This window comes from Haliotis rufescens, unplaced genomic scaffold, assembly GCF_023055435.1.
Source record: "Haliotis rufescens isolate VD_foot unplaced genomic scaffold, xgHalRufe1.0.p SCAF_2, whole genome shotgun sequence".
NCBI lineage: Eukaryota > Metazoa > Mollusca > Gastropoda > Lepetellida > Haliotidae > Haliotis > Haliotis rufescens.
Window position 1 is genome coordinate 49,514,181 of NW_025963890.1, and position 12,072 is coordinate 49,526,252.

At 41.9% G+C, this 12,072-nt stretch overlaps 1 protein-coding gene across 1 annotated transcript; it reads left to right on the forward strand.

The window, feature by feature from the left end:
* The first annotated feature begins 635 nt into the window (after window positions 1-635).
* LOC124146297 (ankyrin repeat domain-containing protein 50-like) lies at window positions 636-4,951 on the forward strand. Its single transcript, XM_046516534.2, has one exon. The coding sequence runs from the start codon at window positions 1,524-1,526 to the stop codon at window positions 3,444-3,446; it is 1,923 nt and encodes a 640-aa protein (XP_046372490.2). The 5' UTR covers window positions 636-1,523; the 3' UTR covers window positions 3,447-4,951.
* Window positions 4,952-12,072: the final 7,121 nt, after the last annotated feature.

Sequence of the window (12,072 nt, forward strand, 5' to 3'; positions counted from 1 at the left end):
CAACGCAAAGACGCACACTATTACATACAAACATTAACACATAAAAACACACATTAATATACATATCCGCCACGCACACATTAATACAAACACACACATCAACCACACACACAAATACATACAGACACATTAAAACACACACATATAAACATACACAATAGTACATACACATCCACATCACACACATTAATACATACACACACATCCGCGCACACATATAAGCACGAACATTAATCCACACATATAAATACATACACATACACACACAATCACATACACGCACACACAAATAAATATATTCATATACGTTAACAAGTAAATCATTCGTAAATTATGTATTGTCAATTTCGACTATTTCCAACCAACAAACTCGTGCCAGCTCCCAGAAAGCTAGTCAGTAGTCATGGTGGAATTGTACTCGTGAGAAAGACCCTATCACAGTGTATGGTAAATGTGTTCAGTACAAGTAGACCTGACATTGAGGGGACGTGCGTCATAGCCTAGTGCGTATAGCTAGGCTACCCCGCAGTGTGGAGTGGTACGTACTTTCCCTAACAGTTAACCGGTTACCACATATCTTTTCAGGAGCCGAGTCTAAGAGTGCCCCCAGCGTCGCTGTAACCAGGTTGAACATAAGACCAGAAATAGTGCATGTCTAGAAACATTCGATGACAATTCAGTTGGACTTAAAATACAACTCATACTGAATGAACGTGTTTATTTCTATCCAGCTTGTTTTAACTGTGAGATATAGCGCGATATTCACCAACACGCCCGTTGCTAACAATAATATGCTACCCTGTCATACAACCGCTTTCACTTGTCTAACGTCATGGAACACCAGCAGTTGTGACTCTCCCGTCAGCTTTCAGGTGACCCCCTTGATAACTTGGAGACGGGTCGAAGCTTGAAACTTGAGTCAATCTATTTACCAATATTGTCTGCATGGTGACAGACTTAGCCGGACGTCTCTCTACCCGCTCCCCTCCCCCCATCGCCACCACCCCACCCACGGCTCCGACTCGTCAGTTGTGTGATCTGGTGTATAATCGACAGTGTTATTACATAGCTTCATTGTGTTGTAGGTACATACTGGACGCGGCTGAGTGATTTGACAAGTTATTTCATTGGCGGTATTGTCACTTTAATTCGGAGCTCAAGAACCAGAAAGGGAATAACTGGGTATTCATATCAAGTCTACAGCCACAGTGCCCGGACAATGTGAATTAGTCGCCTAGCCACTTTCTATTTACACATGTGTCATAACTTTAACTATCTTGAGGATTACCGCCGTGGCCTAGTCTACTTGTGTGTTCAAGAACTGTGTGTCATGTGATCGGAGTCTACCTGTCAACAGTGGTCGTGCTATCGGAGTACACAACACGGGAAGATATAGTTATACAGCTCCTTCGATTCCAGTTTATTGAGAATTAGTCCAGCAACGCGATGGTGTGTATAATGGCCACAAAGGCACATCAGTCAAACCAATAACTGTCATACAAGATTGATAGACCAATATCAACATGCGACCACAGTCGGCATCGGCGCTCTTGCGGGGGCCACCGCTGTGCCTGAGTGACGTCATGAAGATGGGGTACCTACAGCAGGTGCGTGACCTTGTCGATCTCGGCATGGACATCGACAGCAGGGACGTGGACGGTAAGACCCCGTTGATGTTGTGTGCGTTGATGGAACCAGAGTCTTGGGGGACTGGGATAGCGAGACATCTGATAGAAAATGGCGCCGATTTGAAACTGAGGGATAAGGCTGGTTTAAACGCTCTACATTATGCATGTATATATGAACGGGATGCGTTGACCAAGGTGTTTCTTCATGCCATTGACTTTGATTTGAACCAAGCTGATAAGCATGGCAATACGGCTCTACACTACTGTGTACAGTCGGGGAATGTGGAGATGGTGAAGCTGCTTGTTGAACATCTCCAGAGATACGGACTGTCCTTGGAGATGGAGAATAGGGCGGGTGTATCCGCGCGCAGCCTGGCACAGAAGCTGCCCTGGATGGAATGTGTCCAGCTTCTGACGGAGCGTGAGAAGGAGGTGGAGGAAGAGGAGGAAGAGACGCACACTGAAATTGAGAAGTATGAGGTGAGAAGCGAGAGGAATGAAATGGACGATGTGAGAAGCCAGAAGGATGAGACGTACGGGGCGAGCAGCGAGAAAAGTGAGAAGTGCGAGATAAGAAGTGAAAAGATTGAGAAGTACGAGGCAAGAAGCGAGAAGAACGAGAAGTACGAAGTAAGAAGCGAGAAGAACGAAAAGTATGATGTTAGAAGCGAGAAGAGTGAGAAATGCGACATAAGAAGCGAGCAGAATGAGAAGTACGAGGCACGAAGCGAGAAGAATGAGAAGTGTGAGGTGAGAAACGAGAAGGGTGAGAAAGATGAAATATCCAGTGAGAAAAGTGAAAAATGTGAGTTGTCAAGTCAGAAGAGTGTTTTGAGTTTGTCACTCACAGAGAGTAACTTGAAGTCATTTTCCGAGGAGGCTTCGTCAATGCCTCAACCTCAACGTCCCAAAACGGCATTACTGAAACGTCGCCGTGCGTCATCTGTGAGTTCTGCGTCAAGTCTGTCATCAGGGGGACGGAGTCAGGCAAGCACGAAGAGCACACCGAGGAACAAAACACCGAAACGATGCCTTTTACCAAATGCAAAGAATGAGGACAGCATTATCAGATGTGTCAGTATGTCTGATTTCCGCAAGACCAAAGAGTACGTGTTTAAGCTGACCGCTGTGCCTTACGATGAACTCGAAATGGAGCGAGGCCTTCCTTCCATCCGGCGACCTCAGTCAGCATGGACTCCGAGACGGGAGGCCGCATATCAGACAGACACAGAACCATTCAGTTGGAGAACGGAATTCAAAAAGCTTTATGTTGAATACGAGTTTCAGTGTTCGCCATCGTGGCGTGATGCTGCGAAAACCATTGCGGATCAATTACCGCTGACCCCGCCTTCACCACTTCCACAACCGGAAGAAGCGGAAGAAGACAAGGTCAAGGACAGAAAAGGGAGGCGATCGAGTTTGGTTAAAAGTCAACTTTCCGTGGAATCGTTTAAAGACAAACGGCGTGCATCTGGAAACATTAAGCTTCGAAAACTGTCGACCTCCGGAATTCCCACCCCCCACATGAAGGGCATGGATGGAGCTCTGGCATCCAGCTCCGAATCTCTCAACAGCAGCAACTCCTCGAAGAAAAAAGATGGACTCAGCAGTAAAGGTGATATCACTGCAAGCAAGAACCACAAAATGACACCGCCCGATAAAGACGTCTCAGTGAAAGGACCGAAGAACGCGTCGTTGTCGATCCCCGCTGTCACGGAGACGTTAGTAGGAGACTCCGATAACGACAACGCATCAGACGGGGCATTAACTGACAGCAACCGACTTTCTGTTCTCAGTGATATAGACGAGGACTCGTAGTAAAGGTGTTAATTTCAATGTTATTTTCAATGGACCTCTTAAATACGAATTCATCAACTCTACGAAAGAACGGTGTTAACACTAATCTATTTATCCACTGACGTTATTAGACGGTGAAACAACAAGTCTCTCATGTATATGTACGGAATCCTGTTCTAAGGAATGTTTGAAACATTTGTGTGTGGATTCTGCAACTTTGACTACGCCCCATTATTCCCCCCATTGTCTGAAGAGGGACGATCAGGTTCAGGTTGCGTTGCAGCGCCATATTGTGTCACAGCGCCATCTATCGTCATTATGTTATCCACTGGTAGGTGGGGTTCATGAAACCTTTCCCGTACTGTTATTCACTAACTATGAAACGTGTCCTGTGCTGTTATCCTCTATTTATGAAACGTTTCACGTACTGTTATCCACAAGCTATGCAACGTTTCCTGTACTATTATTCGCGACTTATGAAACGTTTCCTGTACTGTTATCCTCTATTTATGAAACATTTTCTGTGCTGTTATCCACTACCTATGAAACGTGTCCTGTGTTGTCTTCCTCTATTTTTGAAACGTTTCACATACTGTTATTCGCGACTTATGAAACGTTCCTGTAGTTATTCGCGACTTATGAAACGTTTCCCATACCGTTATCCATTACCTATGAAACGTTTCCTGTACTGTTAATCACGACTTATGAAACGTTTCCTGTACTGTGATCCTCTATTTATGAAACATTTTCTGTGCTGTTAACCACTACCTATGAAACGTGTCCTGTGCTGTCTTCCTCTATTTATGAAACGTTTCACGTACTGTTATCCACTAGCTATGAAACGTGCCCTGTACTGTTATTCATGACTTATGAAATGTTCCTGTACTGTTATCCTCTATAAATGAAACATTTCACGTACTGTTATACACTAGCTATGACACGTTTTATATACTCGTATCCACTACTTGTGCCAAGAACATCTATGGAAAACAATATTTCCAGTGGTCATATCCCCGTGGCAGAAACAAAAGAATATAATTTAATACATTAATATATGATAACACTTATATACTGGCGATAGTGACAAAAATATATACGCATTTAATATTTTCATTACGGAAGCAACGTAATATTATGCAAATTTATATTATTACTTGTATTGTCAAGGTCAATGTAAGATTCTACTCTGTCATTCGCTGCCAGATTTATTTGATTAAATCCGCTGAAAGCCGTTTCCAACTCAGCGCGTCACTCTCTTTACTTTAAAGATCGAGACATTAGAGGCACGCGTGTATATGCATATATGCTATCTATAAAATATTTATAACGGTAACACCGGTTAAATCTTCTTTATGCTAATTACACACTAGTATCTGTGATACTGCTAGACATATTTATATAAATTATTGTTTTCCATTCAGTATTAACTGTTAACAAGTAGCAAAATTATTACTTTTTACATGAAATAGTCATAGAGATACCAAGGATTCGTTTTCTTGAGAAAGTAAATCGTTTTAACAGCTGCAGTTTCGTTTTGATTTATTTATTACCCTGACATGTTTAAATGTTGTTTGGAAATTGTTAGACACTTACATTATACTGTAGAAGTGATAAAGATGCTACACAGCTTCATGTCTCCCCTGTTGTACTGTGTTATCTCAGCTACAGTATGCTACTGACTGAGTGAGTATTGCTGTACGCCGCTAAGTATTTTCATTGTACCACGACCAGGAAGTTTGTTTGTTTTTTCCCCCCAACCTTTACTGACAATAGAGAAACCACGATTTACACAAGCACTTACATACCCATGTGGTTAAGGGTTACTGGGGTGGTAAGAATTTATTTATACGGTGAATGCGACAATAACGAAATGGATAGGATAGGGATTGTGCACCAGAAAAGTAGGGTGCAGAGTAGACTGACTGACTGAGTATGGTTTTTCGCCGCTTTTAGCAATATTCCAGCAATTTCACGGCGGGGGACACCAGAAATGGGCTTCACACATTGTACCCATGTCGGGAATCGAACCCGGGTCTTCGGCGTGACGAGCGAACGCTTTAACCACTAGGCTACCCGACCGCCCCATGCAGAGTAGAAGCTAGGATAGCAGCATCTAATCTAAGTTAAGAATTTACCATTTTTCGTTCATCTTAACACTGCCTGAGGTATATATATATATATTTCTGTGATGTAATAATTCTTTATAAGAAAAAATACTTGGCTAAAGTCAGGAGTACTATTTCTATAACGGCAAGTATATGTATGTTTTCAAAATAATACAAAGGTGGTTTTCGAAGGAAGTAAAGTTTAGTACTATGGTGAATCAAAATGATGGCGAATATGGGAATCGAAGCCACGATAACGGGATCCTGGCACTCAGTGTCTTTAACCACTAAACCACCTCTGAGTCAGGGCTGAGCTTAGTCCGTATAACTGTTCCCTCACTTCTTATCATGCTAGAGATGTTGTTGTCGTAACATCCTGGAACCGTTCCACCAGGTGATCTTAACGCTACGAATGTCGTAAGTCGTAAGGTATTTTTTAGTTTTGGAGTTACGATCGTCTCAGAGCAAAGATCGCTTTTGGGGACGAATACCTGGTCTATATGTGTGTACTTATAGAATCAGTTAGTTCTGTGATATAATAATACGACGATAATGTAATTACTATTAAAGGATTTGCATTAATATTTTTGTGGGGATTATCCCATTTTATGAAAGATACTTCTACCCTTAATAGAGGTGACCTGGGCCTACTTGCACAATGCAATCTTAGCGCTACGACTATTGTAAGCCTATGTTAAAGTATGGGAGTTACGATCATCTTAGCGCTAAGATCGCTTTGTGCAAGTGGGCCCACGACCACATGAATTAATGAAGGCTTGGGGTTTCACGTCTATTATCACATACACGTATATTGTATCATTTCATGGAATTATAATCAAGGTATTAAATTGTGGCATTGATAGAGGGATACACATATGAGTGAGTGAGTTGGGTTTTACGCCTCTTTTAGCAATATTCCAGCAATATCAATGCAGGGGATACAAGCAATGGGCTTCAGACTTACAAAAGAGGAAAGTGCCACAACAAATGATAGTTTTCTTCTGATTTTCTCTTTAATATTCGGATGTGATTCCATATGGAAATAAAAACAATTTCATGATTTGGGGAAAAAAGATCAGAATAACTGAATATTTGTTGTTACCCGAGTGAAAGTTTTTTGTTTTGTTTTTTGATGGGGCTGCCGGGAGGGGGGAGGGGGTTGGGTATATGCGAATTTGAAGGTTCTTATCTGTCATTAAGAAGTCAGAAGTCGACTCATAAGTTATCTGTGTTGTGAATAAAAACAACTGAAATGAGCAACGTTTTAGCTCCCCCAATCAACTTGGGTTGTATACTCCCCAGTGAATTGAGAATGATAACTGGAACATCATTTCAGTTGAAAGATGACGGCTTGGCAGCATTGGCAGCATTATAACCCATTTATCGCTTTGGTGAAACAAACGAGCACGCTCATGGAGCCGTCAAACCAAGGATCGTAATCAATGTGATTCTGAGATTCGAACCTATCATTATAAGATGCTGACACATCTCATGGTAGCAATTCATCATTTCAAATTGCGGAGCCTTTGGCGACTGGGGCACCTGTGTTTCCCAGATTCAGTATACACGACAACTACAGTTTCTCCCTCACTTCCTGTTGTGATGTCAGATGATTAGTCGAGCGGTCGGGTAGCCTGGTGGCTAAAGCGTTCGCTCGTCACGCCGGAGACCCGGGTTCGATTCCCGACATGGGTACAATGTGTGAAGACCATTTCTGGTGTCCCCGCCGTGATATTGCTAGAATATTGTTAAAGCGGCGTAAAACCTCACTCACTCAGATGATTAGTATTACATGGTTTTTACAATCCAAGCACAAGCCACATCTTGATATTTAAATGACTTAATTTCACAGCTTAACGTATATAACATTATTTGTCTCATTATGCTCATGATGGATTAACTACTCGACTAAATGTTTGATAACATTTTATTTAGAGATCTAATCTTGTTAAAAACTCCTGTTAAATAATAGAATAGTTGAAATAATGTAATACTATACACAAGCACCTAAGTCGTTATTCACTGCTGGAAAAGAGCTGGAGGAAATTGGGTTCTTTGTGTAGGTATGTACATACATTACTCTTCCATTTCCCGATTGAATGTGCTGAGAGTGGTAAGGTGACCATTTGAACGAGGTAACTTGATCTGCTCATTGTTATATCTCGACCTTCCTTTAGCTGCCATTCACTCACTGGGATTTATTCCCGCGTTCTCCTCCAGAACTTGCTGTGAACAATACCGAAGCTATAGAAATCAGAGGGTGGGACGAATGAACATGTAAACAAACACTAGTATTGCCTGTGTACATATAATTGTTGGTGGTGAGTCTTTCAGAGCCACTGGGCTGACACGACCAAACTAATTGTGTGTTTCTAACGTCGCTGTTATACATATGTGCCTTCTTAAACGTAATTGTCTCGGTGTCATGTGTCGGGGTCAGGACAAACAACTCAGACCCGTGACACCAGGCTGTACATTCGTCATGTACCGAGTCAACAAGTTTAGCGATACCGTTATTATCATATAACGATAACAGCAAAGAGACTCGTTTTCCGGATAGTTCAAAACTACAAGATTTCGTTACTATTTGCAAAGATGCCAGAATATTTGTAAAATATACACAAGAGTCGAAACTTGTGGTGTCACCCTGGGCAAATGACTTAATTCAAATCCACCTCTGTTCACCCAGCAGGGAATAGGTACCCGACATGTGAGGTGGATGTAAAAACCTTTTAGCACCCCCATGCAGCTTGGGTTGTATACTCCCCAGGGTGTTGAGAATGATAACTGGAATAGCAACGGTATCTACTGGTCGAGGAACAAATAAAATCGCATTTGAGCAGATACTAGTACCTGGACAACTGCGGTATATTAATGTTTAATAATAATAATAATAATAATAATAATAATAATAACAATAATAATAAGAAGAAGATGAATGCTCGCAATAAAGTTAAAGCCACAAATACTTATGCTGTACCCGTCGTTTCATATTCTTTTGGTGTTGTGGATTGGACGGAATATGAAATTCAGCGTATTGACACCCTGACATGAAGATTCATGTCAGACAATAGATCCCACCACCCTCGCTCTTCCCTCAATTGCTCATATTTACCAATCATTATCGGAGGACGTTGTTTGATTAACGTTGGGGCTCTTCATGATAGAATTGTTTTCTGCACTTTTGCGCACATTTATTTGTCTGATGATCCTCTTTTGAAGCATGTCAAGACTCATGATGAAAACAAGGCATTCCACAGTTTACTTAAACGAGGTGGGGGACATGATCTCAATGTCGGTGTTGATTTTGTTGATGGTTCTGAACTGCTGGACGGTACAGAAATGAATGTCAACCAAGCGAAGCGCCATATCAAATCGGGCCAGATTCAATTTTTCAAGGAGTGGCTATCTGAACGACCACTGCATCGAGTTCATATACAGTGTGTTGAGAAGATCAGCAACCCTGCAGAGTTCTTCTGCTGGAGTGGTCCCAATCTGTTGACTGGCATTGGGAGAGTACCCGGGTTTGCTACCAGGAATACAGCCCTTCTGACAATCTGGGTAATGCAGCAGGCTGCAGTGTTGGGGAGTCTTCACATTCTCCGAAAAGTTCTGGGTGGGTTTGACTAGGCAGCGCTTCCTGGGAGAAGTCCCATTCGCTGTCTGGGCTGCTCGTAGAGGGGGAAAAGGGCCCTGAGCTTATGATGAGCCTAAAAAGCCTGACTGTGCCAGGATCATCCAAACCCTCTTTGCTGCATTTTTTATTTCAATCTGTAAATAATATTAATAATAATAATAATAATAATAATATTAATAATAATAACAACAACAACAACAACAACAACAACAACAAAAACAAAAACAACAACAACAAAAAGCAACAACAACAGTGAAACCTCATTTAACAGGATCCGTTTATACGGAAACCCCTCTGTCCGAATGAATATCTTCGGAATATGGAATATATGTATGTTTTATTGTGTATTCACTATTCGATAGTCCAGACGTTTTGTTGAAAAGGGTATCGTCTGTATTAAACGTGTGTGGAACCTGGTACGCAATGTGAGCTAGGTTCCTTGTCTCAGGTAGTCGTGCCACTCAATCAAGGTAAGTGGCTCTGTGTGTCAGGTAAGCGGGACTTTGATCCAGGCGGACAGGTAAGGAACGTGATTGAAAACCAGGCGTCCATATAAACAAGCTTAGCCTACCAACAAATGGCGGTTTCTGGAGCAAAAAATAGATTCATTATGACTTAATGGACCGAGATAAGACGTAAATATATTATATGACCAAGTTTCCCCTGCCTTGAAGCGGACATTAGACAAGCCACCGTGTGTTGGTATCGAGATAAATTGCTGTTGGTTGTTAAATGAACCAAATAAATGAATTATAGTAATGTAAGTTTATATAAGATTCCACGGGCTCGGGTCGATTGGGTATCATTCTCCTACTGCCAAGATAAGGGATCCCAAACACAACCTTACTTGCTCTATAAGCGTCCTTATATTAAGCGTCATATATAACAACTTCGCTTTGATCCTAATACATCATAAAATATCATACGAAAGCGCGAGTAAGTATACTAAGGTTCTTACGTCTAAGGCCCGATTCAGTATAGTGAAATGTCCTGCTAGATCCCTGCAGTTGTGTTGGAATGTTGCAATGAGGTTCACGGGTGAAGATACTGTTCCTTTAAGTCATACGTGAAAGCCTTATTATTGCAACAGATTTCTTCATTTTATTACATACAGTTAATGTCCTGCGCCTGTCCCTTCTGTGTGTCTACATAAAGGGTTTCCTTATTGTTCTCGAGTGTGTTTTGTGTGCGCGTGTTGTGTGGTTTTGTGTGTGTACTGTGGATGTGATGTATGTGGTTGTGTGTGTATGTGTGAGAGAGTTTTCTGTGCGTATTCCATTTGTATGAGTATGTTTGTATGTCCAGTGTGTTGGCTGTATGTGTTTCGTGTATGACATTTGATATTTGTGTATAAGTCCTCCGCCCACCCCCCCCACCCCCCCTCTCTCTCTCTCTCTCTCACTCTCCCACCTCTCTCTCTCTCGCCCTCTCTCTCCCCTCTCTCTCACTCCCCCACCTCCCTCTCTCTCGTCCTCACTGTCTCACCCCCCTCTCTCTCCGTATCTCTCTCTCTCACTCCCCCACCTCTCTCTCTCTCTCTCGCCCTCTCTCTCTCACTCCCCTTTCTCGCTCTCTCCCTCTCTCTCTCTCTCTCTCTCTCTCTCTCTCTCTCTGTGTCTCTCTCTCTCTCTCCCTATCTCTCTGTGTTGCTATGGAGGCGGACTTGGACAAACAAAGGTCATACACCAAACTGGATCACACATACGTATTTAACATTAATGAAGGAAACATTATATTGAAAACGTTATTGTTTATAACTTGACCCCGTCATGCAAGTCTACGTAATGTTTCAATTTGGGGAACGGAGAATAAGTCTTTCAGGTCGCCAACATATAACCTACATAAATCTCCTATCACTTATTTATGAGAATTTGATAACCCGCAACTACATATGCACCGCCTCACTCAGGAATGTTTACCTTACACACCACCAGGCTTGTGTTGGTATACGGTAAGGGCATGACTATGTCAGGTGTGCAGAAAGTGGTATATATTCCGGATATGTCGGGTGGCCCAGTCGTCTAAGATGCCGCGATTCGCTGTGCAGAGTTGCGTCCCTTGGGCATGCAAGAAACCTATGATTGTGGGTTCGAATCCCGGTTCGCCCCGATTATGTTTCTAGGTTTGTCAGCACCATACCCGTGCTCGTGGGTTTCACCGAAGTGCTAAACGTCTGAGACCCGCATCACTTCGGGATTTCCTCCCACATTAAGCTGACACGCCGCGATATAACTGGAATACTGTTAAAAGCGGAGTTAAACCCAACTCACTCACTCACTATTCCAGATATGAATGAGATCATAAATAGGAATGTCAACGGTAAGAACAACAAAGGAAAAGATATGGGGGAATCAATCATTCATGTTCAATAAGTCTACAATTTAGAAGAGGAAGGATTAAATTTGCTGGAGTTTTTGAAATACTGGATATATGTATTCTTGACAAAGGACAATTTTTATTTTATTTTTGTTGTTACATGTAAATAAAGCGACAAAACCCTTTTCATATCCAGTAGACATCTCTGCTTAAAGCAGAGTCGATTGTACGATTCCGACTATATCACGAATCTTTGCTTATGAATCACTATCACTAATAATGATACCAGATGCTCACGGAAAGTTGAGCGTATCCTGTCAAAAACTCATGCAAAGGCAAGTACCTGTTTACCTGAAAAAAAAACCCACGGGAACCTATCGAACAAGTCAAGATAGGGAATTGCATCGGACATCATTTTTGTCTCTGACGCGTCAAATTTGGAAATGTCCAATTTGCAATATCACTTTCACAACATATTGGGTGTATTTTACAAACATATTCGTAACTTGTCATTAAAATGTACCTTCTACTTCAACAAAAGGTAGCCCAATAACCATTCATGAATAAACAACCACTAGATTTTTAACTT